Source organism: Urocampus carinirostris, chromosome 5 (genome assembly GCF_059441175.1).
Source record: "Urocampus carinirostris isolate Australia breed hairy pipefish chromosome 5, RoL_Ucar_1.0, whole genome shotgun sequence".
Taxonomy (NCBI): Eukaryota; Metazoa; Chordata; class Actinopteri; order Syngnathiformes; family Syngnathidae; genus Urocampus; species Urocampus carinirostris.
The window spans coordinates 37,948,443-37,964,202 of NC_142353.1; the positions used below are offsets into that span (position 1 = coordinate 37,948,443).

At 41.7% G+C, this 15,760-nt stretch overlaps 1 protein-coding gene across 6 annotated transcripts in view; it reads left to right on the plus strand.

The window, feature by feature from the left end:
• Positions 1–15,760, plus strand: part of LOC148366260 (serine/threonine-protein kinase N2-like) — a 42,837-nt gene that overhangs the window by 13,803 nt on the left and 13,274 nt on the right. For all 6 annotated transcript variants that reach the window (XM_088336697.1, XM_088336696.1, XM_088336699.1 and 3 more), the window contains exons 4-9: positions 3,009–3,145; positions 5,676–5,844; positions 8,761–8,826; positions 10,714–10,826; positions 12,772–12,948; positions 13,464–13,539. In XM_088336697.1, the coding sequence (XP_088192823.1) occupies positions 3,009–3,145; positions 5,676–5,844; positions 8,761–8,826; positions 10,714–10,826; positions 12,772–12,948; positions 13,464–13,539 (738 nt within the window). The remainder of the gene's footprint in view (positions 1–3,008; positions 3,146–5,675; positions 5,845–8,760; positions 8,827–10,713; positions 10,827–12,771; positions 12,949–13,463; positions 13,540–15,760) is intronic.

Below are 15,760 nucleotides of genomic sequence, written 5' to 3' on the forward strand. Positions count from 1 at the left end.
ATGCTGGATCTACTGTGCTGTTGGCTGGTAGAAGGCACAGATGCTTGTCTGATACTCGAGCATGACATACATTTTACAAATAATCATTAATTTCTTGTCACCAGTGACCTGAAATTGGATATGTTGACGTGGCGGACATTGATTCTCCCTCTTAGTTTGAGGTGAAGTTGTTAGCATGCTAAGAACAATCAGGAAAGTTAATAGGGGATATGTTTAGGGTGGTTTAAAAACCAATACGGAAGTTGAGAATCAACATCTATACTTGGCAAGGTTATTTCAGAATCGGCTGGAACTGTCTGCAAACATTGATATTTTACCATGGTAGGTTGGTCGGTTGGATCTCCTAACCACTAGGGTCGTAGAGGCACCATTTCCTGCGGTGTGTTGGGCAAGCACAGCCTGGTGGCGTCCGTCCCTCTTCAGGCTAATTTACTAGAATATTAAACTACATAAGAGTGAAACAATAGAAAATAAATGTCTTTATTGTAATCGATATCAACGTAGTAAACACTGTATGCAACGAGTTTAGACATAGCACTCCTGATAAACATGTGATAAAGACTTCAAAGCCCTAGTCTGTAATATCTGACCACTAGATGGCACTGTTGTCTAATGCGAACAAAAACTAATGCCTCAATAAGCAAAAAGACACCAGACAAAAATGGCAGACTACTAGGTATGGATTCTATTAGGTGAAAGAAATACAAATGTCACAACCTATTATTAAAAAAAAGAAAACGAACATTGGTATGATAATAAATGTCATTTTGACCAGTTTTCAAATCAATGTTGTTTTTTTTATTGAATACAAGTTTTTGTACCACTAGGAAGCACTAAATGGTACCCATTATCCATTTAAAGATAAAAAGAAGATAAAAGACTGTCAGAATAAATAGTAAAACTGAAAACGGAGACAGGACCCACTTGCGTTGCGTTTCTCACAAGTTTTATTGGAAGAAAGAGTAAGGGTTGAGCCCACAATCCGGTGATTGCTGGACGTGGGAAGCAGGTCGCTCTGAACGTGGAAGTGGATCTTCCGCTGCGAGCGATAGCGGTGTCGGGAACGGAAAAACGGGTCAGCAGCCGGGACAGGAGAGCAAAAACGTGGTCGGAGTTGGAAGCGAGTTGTAAGCCAGGAAAGGAGAGTAGACGTGGTCTGGGACAAAAAAAGGTCGAAAGCCGGGACGGGAGAGTAGACGTATTCAGGATCAAAAACGGGTCGAAGCCGGGGGACGGATGGGAGCAAAAAACAGGTGGGAGTCAGGGTAAAAAAATGGCTTGCCTAGTGTTAACTGAGGTTCGCAGACGGACGGACAAAAGGGGACGGATAGGCGTGGGTTAAAATAGGGACAGGGAGCCAATCAGAGTCCGAGGCAATTGGCGCCAAAGGAGCGGGCACAGGTGATTCACATCGGTAATCTTGACAGAAATCATATTTACATCTTTGTGCTCAGAGACCAAGTTAGAATAATAGTATATATATCACCACAGTTTTGCGCACTTGTTTAGGGTGGTTATGGCCATGGGGAAGAAATAATAATACCTACATGCGTAGCTTGTTAGCAGGGTAGCCTGACCGCATCCTATAATATCATCAAACCCATCAGCTAAAGTTTAGCTAGGGGTGTCAAACAGGCGGCCCGCGGGCCGGATCAGGCCCACTAAGGGATTGAATCCGGCCCGGGGGACAACACTCAGAGAAGCGCAAGAGAAAAATGAGCTGCAGGTTAAAATGAGTCCACTTGATGTTGCCAAAGCCAAGTGCTTCTCACAAAGACGCTGTAGTTGTATTTCTTGCTCTCTCTCTCTCTCTCTCTCTCTCTCTCTCTCTCTCTCTCTTTTTTTTTTCTTCCTTTTTCTTTCACTCTCTGTCTCTCTCTCTCTCTTTCACTCTCTGTGTCCCTCTTTTTCTCTTTCTTTGATTCTCTTGTCTCTTTCTCTCTGTCTTTTTACCTTATTGTGCTCTCTCTTCCTTTCCTCTCTATTTGCTCTCTTTCTCTCTCTTGCTTTCCCATTCTCTCTTTCTGTCTTTCTCTTTGGATGTCTTTCTTTCTCTCTCTTTCTTTCCCCCTCTCCTACTATTTCTCTTTTTATCTCCTTTGTTTCTCACATTCTCGCTCTTTCTCCCTTTCTCTTTTTCTTTGTCCCACCCTCTCTCTTTTTCTCTCCCTCACTTTCTCTTATTTCTTTTTCTCTCTTTTTCTTTTGCTCTAATCTACTAGTCCGGCCCCTGAGAGAATGTTTGTTCTATTGTGTGGCCCTTGAGTTAAAATGAGCTTGACAGCCCTGTGCTAAACAGTGGCAATTTTTTGGTTCCATTAGTCTATGTTTATGAATAATAAACCATACAACAAATAAACAATATAGCACCACGCTTGGGTGCAGCGACTAGTGGCTCTCCAAGTACCGTTTTTTCTTTATCATGCTTATCCTTGAGTGCCACGTCTAACCTCTTTTGTAAACAATGTTCACTACGTTGTTATACGTGACAATGAAGGGAGTGCAGTTTGCTGTGTTTCACGGAAACGTGGCTCACGTCTAGCATCCCGGACGCTAACGTGGAGCTACCCAGCTTCAGCGCTGTTAGGACAGACAGAGACACAAAAGCCTGCGGGATCGGAGAGGAGGTGGTCTCGCTATCTACGTGAACACGAGGTGGTGTAACCCTGGGCACAAAGATTTCCATTTGCTACAGGGACGTCGAACTTTTGGTCTAGCGTGTGACGTCATCCACTCCGCTGTTGCTAAACTACAAGGCAGCACCCCAAGGCCATCCTGTTAATCTGTTAATAAACAATAAAAAGATACTGCTGGAAGTGTGAATTTCCCTACGGGGGTGAAAGTATCTATCTATCTAGCTAGCTATCTAGCTATCTGGCTATCTAGCTAAATACATCTCTATTATGTAGCTAGCCTGTTAGCATACAAACTTTTATCTCTATCACAAGATTCTCAGTGCACCTGTCATGCGTTCAAGTCATAATATGTCTGTCTGGCTCCTACTTCAGAAACATCGGAGGCGTACGACCGTTTAGCCGAACTCCGTCACTACACACAACGTGAGCACGACGCCTTGCAGCTAGCCCAAGATGTGCTGGCACAAATGGAAACCATGTCCTTACCAGACCAGAATGCCCGCTTAGAGGTACTGTTAGATCATTGAAGATAATTTTTAGATAGTTGATATCATAGAAAAGCATATTTATACAAAAGTGGTAGTTTTTTCAGGCATTTTCATGTATTTTGTGGATGCAGTTGTATTCTTTGCAGCTATTGGCTGTGCAACAGGTTGCAAGGCGGGAGAACCAACCTAAGCGACCAAACGACCCCCGGGAAGATGGACAACACCGAAAAGAATAGAATAGATCTGGGTCTACAATAACTGATTCATATACAGGGTTGGGTAGGGGTTACTTTAACTGGATTACTTTCAATTAATTTTGGATTACTCCAATACCAAATATGCTAATAAAAGATAAAATTAAAAAACTAAATATGAATAAAATGATGACTCACAACACGTGGTAAGCTTTCTCTCCTGGCTTTGATCTCTTTGATCTCCGGCAAAACGAACATAGAATGCGACAGAAACAAAATGAAAATAAATCCAAACAGCTTGCCAACATTTTTGCCGTTCCATGTATTCCGTTACTCCCCAAGCCTGCACAAAATTGAGTCATTTTTTTCATATTTAGTTTCTTTCGTCTTTTATTAGCAGATTTGGTATTGGAGTAATCCAAAAGTAATTGAAAGTAATCCAGATAAAGTAACCCTACCCAACCCTGTTCATGTAAATGTTATCGATTTTGCTTGCTCATGCGCTCTTACAGGTTTCCTGCTTGCAATCTGGTACAGCAATATTGAAAAACATTTTAGGTCACATATTTTCTGTATTGTTTAGCGTTTTCCATTATGTACTGCAACACACCTTGGATCTCTGAAGATATGGCAATTAAGGGGGTAGGTCTGAGGGGGGCGGACCCCTCGTAAGCAAAATTGCCGTGTAGGGCACAGTGTGTCACGGTTGCCATGGCGCCCAATTGGCCCCGCCCGTGTGGCGCCGGCTGCGGCCTGTTGACAGATTGGCTTTTCGTTTCATTAGGCTCAGTGCTCTCACTTTTCCTTTGTCAGTCCGTCAACGAATCTCTGCCCCGCAAGACGTGGGTTTTGACTCGGTCCTGTTTCCTGTTGGTATTTCCAGTCCGCTATTGTTGGCGTTTATTTTGTCCTGTTTAATATCGGTTTCTAGTTTTGTTCCCGTCGAGTTTTGCACTGTTTATTATTCTCTCCAGTTTTCGTTACCGTCTAGTTTTCCTGTTTAATTTCGATATCCTGTATCAATATCAATCCTGTCTGTTCCATCCTGTCGACCCCATCTGTCCGATATGTGCTCGGGCAATTGGTATCAATCTCGTCGGTCTCTGGCTTCCTGTCTTTCCACGCCAGAACCATGCCCTACGTGCATGACTCCCTAAAATAAAAGCTTGTGTGAGAAACGTCACACATTTGGGTCCTGATCCTGTTCCGGTTCTTGACACCGCGTGCACATGTAGGATTTTTGCCTACATAAACAAGAGGTGGGATGATCTGACTTTTTAGGGCAACTCAAGAGGGGGGAGATACACACATTATATCCAAAGCTCAAGTTTAGTTGAGTGACCCTGAAGGCAACCCAAACATGGGGATCCTTAGATTAGGTCTCTCAGATTTATTGAACTCTACCGCTAGGTTGCTGTGAAATGACCTTGCACTGGTGTCTCTTATTATAAAAACACTCTTGGACTCATCCAGTTAAACCCACATAACCGCAATGAGTCAAACACAGTCACATTGAGGCTAGTAACGATCGCCCCCACTGTCACGACCAGAACGGAATTAGAACCCAGATGCGTAACGTTCACCACAACTTTATTGAGGTAAAGAGAAAAGGCAGCGCCCGCGATCTGGTGCTCGCTGGACGCGGGAAGCAAGCTGCTCACAGAATCGGAACGTGTTACGAATGCGGAAGTGGATCTTCCGGAGCGGGAGATCGTGGTGTCGAAGATGGAAAAAACAGGTCGATAGCCGGAACAGGAGATCAAAATGTGGTCAGGATAAAAAACAGGTCACAAGCCGGGATGGGGGAGCAAAACGTGGTCGGGGTCAAAAGACAGGTCGTAGCCGGAGACAAACAGGGAAATCAGGAACAGACGGGTGGAGAATGGGTGCAAAAATCGTGACCGACGGGAGTCAGAGTCAAAGTGCTTGCCTTGTAGAAACAGAGGTTCGCTGACGGACTGACAACAGGCGAGTGAAAGGACTGAGCTTAAGTAGGACGGGGAACCAATCAGGAAGCCCGCAGCAGCTGGCACCAAACGAGCGGGCACAGGTGAAACTAATCAGTCATCATGACACCCGCCACACCCCAAAACAGTACAAGACTAGGCCCTATCTTTTATAAGAAAGACTTCTTCCGCATCATGCCAAAAACGGCTCCACAGCTGTGTATTCAATCTTTCAGGCATTCAGTAAATAGTTTAAAGAGAATTTCTTGTTCTCATTTTTAGTATAGCAGGCATCTAAAATAAAATAACCAGGCTGAGGTTCAGGCGAACTTTTCACTACAGATCAGAGACTCGGGTTCTTTAAGGATGTCAAGCCGGGATAACAGCAAAGGCATTTTCTTGTGATGACAGGCTGAAATGCGGCGCGACCATTCGTCGCAGCGATTACAACTCCTCCGGGCATCTCTAGAGGCATGTCTAAGGGATGAGAGTAGGGCCGGACCCCAGACCACCAACGCCCAAACGGACTCCGGTCCATGCTCGTCCACCGTTTCGTCGAGCAGACCGTCCTCACTGACAGGTATGAATCCCACATTGAAAAATGGAACAGGGGTCACTAATCTTTTTGAAGCTGAGGGCTTCTTTTTTTACTGATTGACTTGAAGGGCTACCAGTTTGACAGGCATTTAGAAAATAACTTAAATCATCACTATGTTGTTTCTATGTTATTTACGGTTTACGGATTCCTTAACCGCCAGAGATGCCGGTGAATCACTTCCTGTGGTGTGTTCTGAGCAAGTAAAGCCTGGCGGTGTCCATCTCTCTCCAGGCCTCTTTTTGGGTTGGGATTTGCTCCCCCACATGAAACAGATAGTGCTGGTTTCCATGGTTACCAGTATCAGGATAATCCCCCTGATCTGACTCAAGTACAGTCCCTTCAGCATCTGGTCGCTGTTGTTTTTTGGTGGACAGCTTTAGAGACGAGCTGGACCTTGGTCATTGGAGGGCAGTGGTGTGTGGAAATACTGATACCAGATTACCAGTTTGTAATTATTAGAAGTAAAATAAGCCTTTTTGGTGAGCTATTTTCAGAACCTGCCCGCGGGCTACACAGGTGTTCTTAGGGGGCTGCCTGGTACCCCTAGACACCATGTTGGAGACACCTGATTTATAGAAAATGTGTTAAAAGAAAAAAAATATAAAATGAATTGAAATGCTCTGACAATAAAAACAATTACATAAAAAAGAATGTTACCTATATGACAACAACATATTCGAACAGGGAAATAATAAAAACAAACCGAGTGCTAAAAATACTAAATATTTTAAATCGTTGAAATAAACAATCACATACACATCGCATGCGATAAGACATCTGGGTGGTTAGCGACAAGCGCTACATTGCGGTGGTCCAGGGTTAAATTCCAGCCTCCACTGTGGAGTTTGCATGTTCTCCGTGTGCCTGTGTAGGTTTCCTTTCACACTCCAGTTTTTCTCACACATTACAAAAACATGTATTTCAGGTCGATTGGCCGGATAAAATTGTCCCTAGGTGTGAATGAGCGAGTGAATTGTATGTCCTTTCGTGCCCTGCGACTGGCTGGCAGCCAGCTAAGGGTGTCCCCTGCCCACTGCCCGAGGACAGCTAGGATGGGCTCCAGCAACCCCACAACCTTAGTGAGGATAAGAGGTGCAGAAAAATGGATACACATTACACCCATCCATCCATTCATTATCTGCACCACCTATCCTCAGTAGGGTCACGGGGGTGCTGGAGCCCATCCCAGCTATCTTCGGGGAGTGGGCAGGGGACACCCTGAACCGGGTACCAGCCAGTCGCACGGCACACAGAGACAGACAACTCACTCGCTCATTAACACCTAGGGACAATTTGAACTAGCCAATTATCCTGACATGCATGATTTTGGGATGTGGGAGGAAACCGGAGTACCCGGAGGAAACTCACCTAAGCACAGGGAGAACATGCAAATCCCTCACAGGAAGGCTGGTAGCTGGATTTGAAGCATGACCTCAGCCGCAGATGCGCTAACCACTCACTGCCCTGCCGCCCTTGATTATGAAATTAAAAAAAATACAAATTAAACCATCTCAATTCTTGAATATCACATTTTGAAACAATTAAAAAAGCAATTTATAAAAAACCAGGGCAGATAGATAGATAGATAAAAAACTATAAAATGTCAAAAGTCTTGGAGTATTATAAATGGAAAAAAAATCTCGATATAATAAAATTCAATCAAAATATAAAATGATGCCATAATGAAGGGACATTTTTAAAGGGACACTGTGAAATATTTGACCACTAGATGTCACTGTATTTTGTAGTGCAACCCAAAACGGGTGCTAAAAAGAATAAGGTGTCACAGTTGCCATGGCGCCCAACTGGCCCTGCCCGTGTGGCACCAGCTGCGGCTCGATGACAGATTGGCTTCCCTGCTATTGAAACCCAGTCCTGTCACTCTCCTTTTGTCAGTCCGTCAACGAACTCCTGCCCCACAAGACGTGGGTTTCGACTCGTCCTGTTCCTGTTGGTATTTCCTGTCCGGTATTGTTCCTTTTTATTTTGTCTTGTTTTATTTCGGTTTCCAGTTTTGTTTCCGTCTATCTTTATCCTGTTTATTAATTTCTCCATTTTTTGTTCCCGTCTAGTTTGTCCTGTTTATTTTCGATATCCTGTTTCATTATCCATCCGGTCTGTCCCATCCTGTCCAGTATTGACCCCATCTGTCCGATATCAACGCGGGCAATTGGTATCGATCTCGTCAGCCTCTGGCTTCCTATCGTTTCACGCCAGACTGCTTCCTAATGTGACTCCCCATATCCCGTAAAATAAAAGGCTTGTGTGAGTAACGTCACGCGTTTGGGTCCTGATCCTGTTCTGGTTCATGACATTAGGAAGAATAAAACGCACGGACACTAGGTGATCAAAATCATGTCAGCTCTTTCTTGGTCAATAGGTCAATTAATTTGTATTTTTTGTTTTTGTATTGAGTATTTAAGGAAATGCAAGTTCATATGATAGCTTTTGTATTTTCGTTCATTATCTAAATAAAAAACAATTTTCTCATGGATAGCGTTTTTTTTTTTAAAAGCCGTCCTAGTCCTTTTTTTCTCCACTTTCAGGTGGACTGTTCATCCGATTCGTTTGATTTGAGGGGATTCCACATTTGAAATTACATTTTATATTCCACACATTGTCTATAGAAAATACACCGCAGAGAGTAAATGCTCTTGTACACTACGCGCCTAATAAAAACTAACTTGATGTCCTTCAATAATCTGTGTGACCAATCAGATGCCAACTTATTATGTTTATGATGATGTAACAAGAAGGCAAATCCTTCTTTCTGGCATCCCATTAAGAGCACAGCATGTTTCGGCATCTCTGCGCTTCCTGTTACGAGGATGATCAGAGCTTTTACTTTGAAGTGCATCGATATTCCGTTTACAGCGATTTCTGTTGTCATTTTTCCAGGGAAGCTGGAGATCAGACTGCTCGGATGTGAACATTTGTTTTCTCCCGCTGAGGATGCAAATTCAGGTGGGATGATTCCTACCTTGAAACGGATTCTTATACACAGTACCTCTTTGTTTTTGTTTACCAAGTGTGTAAAATATAAGTTGTATTTGCTGTAAAATGATTTTTATTGGGCATTTATGCAGTGTTTGAAATAATGTTTGTCCGGACGCTCAGGGCGTGCATCTTTTACGTCGGACGTACAACTAATAGAATGTCTCCGTCAACTTTCTTTTTCTTCTCCTTTTTTTTTTTTTTAAATCAAACGTTTGCTTTATTCCGATTTTGAAATCTTCGTTCGGTTTGGAAATTTCTGAATTTCGGTTCGTTTAGCAATTTGCATATTCTGCAGCCAATCAGAAGCCTGCTTCCGGACTCTCCCGAGCGTAATAAGTTCGTGCATTTGCATATCATTTCCCAAAGTAGATAAACAGGGAACACAATAAAAATGGATAAGTGGTTAGGAATCAAGCCAAAACTTCAGCCCCAGAAGAAATATTCAAAAGAAGCTAACAAAATTTGTGACGCTACAAAACGTAAACGTACATTAAAAGCATAGTGGAAAGAGGAGTTCACGTGGCTTTTAGCAGACGACGCAACGCAAACATTGCATGAATGAAGATGAGTAAATACAGGTACATACTGATTGCAGAGGGAAAACAGTGATGTCATATACATTGTATTGTATTTATTTATATAGCCAGTATAAACCATAAACATTATATATACAAGAAATCATTTGACACGCGAACTCTTAATAATGATAATATAATATATTTAAAAGAATAAAAATAATAGAGTAAAAAATATATTGTAGTGTATAATACAAGGTAATTATATAGAATTATATGCAATGAATGTTATGAGTAGATTTATCTCATCTCATCTCATTAGCTGCACCGCTTATCCTCAGTAGGGTCGCGGGGGTGCAGGAGCCCATCCCAGCAATCATCGGGCAGTGGGCAGGGGACACCCTGAACTGGTTGCCAGCCAATCGCAGGGCACACAGGGACAGACAACTCGCTCGCTCATTCACACCTAGGGACAATTTGGACCGGCCAATCCACCTGAAATGCATGTCTTTGGAAACCGGAGTGCCCGGAGGAAACCCACGCAAGCACGGGGAGAACATACAAACTCCGCACAGGAAGTCCAGTATCTGGATTTGATTCCACACAGGAGGTTCCCAAGACCTTAGAACTGTGCCGCACACGCGCTAACCTGTTATATATTCGGAGTATCAATCCTTAATACTTTATGGCTGGTCAGGCAACTTTTCAGAGTTGTTTGCCCTAGTGTCCGCTAACTTTTTGTCATGAGTTTCAGACACTGATTTATGTATAAAATTACTGTTGACACTTAGACTGCAATACTGATGTATATGAACTTATTCAGTGTCAGATGTATCTCTCAAATGGAAGTGCGGAGCTAGCCAATTTTTGCCATTTTGGCACCTTTTTGAAGGCCGACTGAAAATGTAGTTCTGTCGTTATACAGACATAGGATATATCAAAAGAAAGCTTGCACCTTGATTTTTCATTTGAGAAAAACGATGTTCCTAGCTTTTGCCATTGTTGAGTAAAAAACAGTTGAACATAGCTAAGTGATCCCAAGAGCCAAGAAGAGATCCGCAGGTTCGAGAGCGTTCTCCATTCGGGCCCCGGTGCTGTGGAATGCAGATTCGATCTGCAACCTCAGTGGAAATGTTGAAATCTAAGCTTAAAACATACTTCTATTCTATAGCATATGAATAACCTATATATAATGTTGACAATATCTGTGTACTATTTGCCCTCATGTAGGTTTTAGATCAGGGGATAGTGTCATAATAGTCTGTGGTTTACAGTAATCTGTGGTCTGTGCAGCCCTTTGAGACTCTTTGTGATTAAGATCTAGACTTTCTTCTTGCAGAGACTCGCCTCACTTTAGGGTTGGACGGCAGAGTGGTGGGCAGCACTCACTGGGTGAGAGCAGAGGAGGGGAAGCTGACCTGGGATCAAAACTTTTGCCTTACATTAGAGCGGGTGAGTATCTTACCTTCTTATTTGCAATTAAACAATGCAATTCAAAGAGAACTTGTACTAAATAAAGCATTTACCCTCTTTTTGGAAACAAATCTAGAATTTGGGGCTCCTAATTCATCTATTTGTTCTTACAATTTTTTAAAATGTCTTATTTTATTGTTAGGTACCGACACTAAATCATAAAATCATACCAAAAAAACTAATTGAAATCCTTGTAATGACCAGCAAATGGCGCTGTTAGACGGTTGACCCCTTAGTTATTGCAGTTAATAGGGACCAGAACCCCCCGGGAATAGTAAATATCCGCGAAGTACCGTTGCACCTTCATACCTAACGGTCCAACTTAGCTCAAGATAAAGTCCTTACCGACTGAGAGTATACAGCTGTAACAAAATAACTATAGATTTACAAATAAAAATACAGAACACGGAATTGCAGTTGAATGAATGGTCTTTATGGTCATTATACAAAAGTGCAACAAAATTGGACGGGTTCTCCTTTAAGTGAAGGAAAGTGATTCAGAGAGCGGCTGGCTAGCTGTACGCTAGCATCAGGTAACCTCGGGTTGAGCCAGGTCTCTGTGATGATTAAAAAAGAGCCACAAATGTAGCGGTTTTTCACTAGTAGTAGCTCCAAATCATCCATTTCATGTGCAATAGATCTGCCGTTGGTGAGATACAGGCTCATCAGTGGTGGCTTAAGAGAGTTTTTAACCTAGCCGTAGCAGGAGGCCTGACCTGCAGCCTTATCTTTTTAGCTTTTACCATTGTTGAGTAAAAAAACAGTTGAACATGGCTAAGTGTCTTGAAAATACTCGAATAGAACTTATTGATCTAGACTTTCTTACTCAGAAACTCGCCTCACTTTAGGGTTGGACGGCAGAGTGGTTTAAGATCAGGCGATGGTGTAATTGTAATCCTGTGCAGTCCAGTCCTACGGGGCGGCAGTGGCTCAGGAGGTAGAGCGCCCGTCTTGGGATCAAGAGATCGCAGTTCGAATCCCGGCTCCTCCGTGTTACATGTCGAAGTGTCCTTGGGTAAGACACTGAACCCCTAATACCCCCAATAAGCAGGTTAGCGCCTTTCATGGCTGCACGGCCGCTATTGGGAAATGTGAAGCACAATGTAAAGCGCTTTGGGAAGTCTAGACTTGAAAAGCGCTATATAAATGCATTTCATTTCATTTCATTTACTTTGAGACATTTTTGTGACAAAAAAATGTGACTTGACTTGACATGTGACTTGGTATTGCCTTTTTTACAACCTCGCCTGGGTCGCTTCCCGAATCCGATAACAATCCACGGAGCACCCGTTGGTGATCACCATTTCTTTGCGCTCTTCTGACTTTCCACAGAGTCTAATTTAATTGATGAATGTTTTTTAAGTGTAACGAGCAGCTAAAGCTACTAGCTGTCGCCATGCTTCCCAGTTTGCTTTTGGTGGACACGTTGACTTGTGTGCCCACCCCACTGTTTGACAGCATGCAGTACCCTATCACAGTCGCGCATACAGGCAGTCACGCATTCTTGAACCTGCCTCTGTGATAGCATTTGCTTTGAGCTGTTTGCTCTGAACACAATGTACAATACTTTTATATCAATGACAATAAAGACAATTCAGTTCAAAATCCGCGTACCAGTGATAACTGATGCACAAAGTAACGAGGAGTCTCGAGTATTTTCTTTTTGTTTTAACGGAGTTGATACTGTGCAAGTGGAATTTAGGAGCTCACTTCACTTTGGAATATTCTGATTTAATGATTTTTCAGTATGTTCCTTGTAAATGATCAAAAACACCCTTCACTTCCCTTCACTTCTTTTTGGGAAGATTGTCACAATAATGTTCAGGTTTTTTTATTTTTTACTCCATAATTTTGACATTTTGTGTTGTCTTTGGATACGTGGTATGCTTATTTACTAACTTTTAAATTTTGTGTGATGCTGCAGAGCCGTGAGATAGAGGTTGACGTGTATTGTCGGGAAAGCGGAAAAATGTGCGCGCTAGGCTTCCTGCGTCTGGACCGGCTCCTAGAGCAACAGAACCAGAACCAGGAAGACCAAGAAAATGGCCATGCTGCCTCACATGTGTGGAGCCTGGAACCTAAAGGTCTTCTGCACACACAGGTAAAGTCCAGCTCAAGGGCTTAGTTTTGGCATGGAGGTTTCCCCATGTAGGTGTTCCCCATCCATACTAAGCAAATATTTTTAAGTAAAAAATATGAGTTCAATGTACAAAAGACCACAGGAATTTTCTCAATAGGCTCAAACGTGTATTTTTTTGTTATGATTTGTGCAATGTGACAGTATCATTTAGAGCATCTTAGTGATATGAAACTTTATTCATTAAAAAAATGGATCGATTATCATATAAATGAGCATTTTTAAAATATCCGTTGGGTGAAAAACTATCATTATTTTACATGACTTTCGCCTTAACTAAAGAGGGTGCTGACATCATTGCCTACCATCTTTCTGCTACAGCTACCCCCAAAAAACTTGCATAAGGCTAGGCAAAGCAATTTGGAGGAAAAATATGTTGTTTTTTTCACTTTGTGTCTCCTCATTTTTCCCTAGTTTTTGTTTGCCCTACACACTACAGTGACATCTAGTGGACAAATAATACACACTGTCTATTTAAGTTTGCTTTCGAGGACACGGTGGTGGAGCGACAGCCCAAACTACGACGTCAGCAATGCATCTTCACCAAAGAGAGAGGTATTTGCACAATATGCACACGTGCACATTTAAAAAAATAAATAAATTCAAAATATGTTCTACATAAAACTTGATTACCGTATTTTCCGGATTACAAATTGCTCCGGTTTATAAATCGCACCAGCTAAAAAATGCATAACTAAGAAGGAAAAACCGTATAAAAGTCGCATTTTGGGGGAAAATGTATTTGCTAAGACAAAATAAAAAAGAATATGCCACACTATATTTAAAGTCACAGTGTTTAAAATTTACCCAAAAAGTAGCGGCTTGTAGTCCGGAATTTACACACATACGCAGATGACATAGAGTGCCTAGCGAAAGTATTGGCCACCAACAGTGTTCCCTCTAAGCTGCGCGCGTGCGCAATTGCGCACTGCTCGCACATGCTCACCGCACAAGAAAATCTAGCCAGCGCACAAAAATGAGGGCTCAAAATTACTAATTAAGAAGCGACTTAAGTCAAAGTTACAGTGCATGAAGGTAGAAATACCCGGGTTCCCCTGACGTTGTGTCCTAAATGCGGTATTTTGTAGTCAATGTCGAACAAAGTTGAAAAGTAAAGTCAGTAGAGTTTGTCGAGAACTGGCTTCTTCGGCTCGGCTCACTAAAAGGAACCGGCTCCTTCGGGTACTAAACGGCTCTTTAGGTTGTTTTTGCTTCTTAAATCCTAACATGACCAAATACTATGTCAAAATATGCACAAAATGACTTAAAGGAATGGGCGAATAGAACAAAAAAGAAAAAAATACCAAAATAAAAAAGTATTGAAAAGCTGAGAAAAAAATAAACAAAAGGAAGAGAAAAAAGAAGTAAAAATTTAGAAAAAAGCCAGAAAAAAGAAAAGAAAAAAATGTAGGAAAAAAGGAAATAGAGAACAAAAAAGAAAAAAGTAACAGCTCGAAAAAAAAAAACACAATGAGGTTTTTTTTAAAGGAATTAAAACGAAGTAGAAAAAAAACACAGAAAAAGGAAGAAAAAGTTTGTGTTGCATTCAAATAATTTCCAATGATATCAAGTGAATCTTGTTGCCAACATTGTACTTCCACTAAAAAATGTGATTAAGTACAGTTCTGTATCTTACAACCGACTAAATAAGCCCCCGAAAATGTTAATATTATGCGACAAAATATGTCAGGAAATAAAAAGAAATTGATATCTTGTGAAAGAATCTTAAGAACAAACGACGTTTGTAGGCCGTACAACCTTTGCAATAGTACATGAGTCAATTCATTCAAAAGAGAAAAATAATTTTGCATTGCCGGAAACTCAGCAAAATGTAACTTGATGTCAAGTTTTGGACATGTTTGATAATTAATTATCTTGCCACACTTGGGATTATGGTTGCTCACTGTTGTTTCAAGCGTTGCTCACCGACTTTGTGTGAACGCTCAGACCCGTGGAAAATTAGAGGGAACATTGGCCCCCAATAACCTTTTGTCATATTACCAAATTTCAGGTTTCAAACTTAAGTTAAAGAACTTAAAATATTTTCTTGGAATCAACAACATTTGACAATCAACCGTGAAGTGTGACTAAATTATTTCAACACTTTATATTGTATCTACTTTTATGTGAAAACATCAAAGGAGGAGTTGCAAAAATATTGGCCCACATTTCCTTCAGTTTAGCCAATCGACTCAAGATGTTCCCTGATAACTTCTTACTGATCCAATGTTGACTTAAATGTCTAATTTTGCAACATTTACACATCTCCTGGAGCACTCTGCCAGCAATAATATCAAAGTGGAGAGAGCATATAACCGTCTCAAACTTACCAAAACCTGTCCGTCCCTCTAAACGTACTACCCAAACAAGGAGAAAACTAATTGGAGAAGCAACCAAGAGGCCCATGATCACATCGGATGACCTGCAGGCATGCACAACTGAGGTGGGATAATCTGTGCACAAGAAAACTAGTAGTCGTACTCTGTATAAATCTGCCCTTTTTGAAAGAGTGGAAATAAGAAAGGCCATCAAAAAGACTACCATAAAAAGGCCCGTTTAGAATTTGGAAGAAGCCATATGAGAGACAAAAATAACATGGTGCTTTGGTCAGATGAGACCAAAATGGAAATTTTTGGGCTGAATGAAAAGCGTTACGTTTGGCGTAAAAGTAAGACTGCACATCACTCTGAACACAACATCCCCACTGTCAAACATGGTGGTGGCAGCATCTTGCTTTGGGGTTGCTTTTCTTCAGCAGGGACTGAAAAGATCCTTA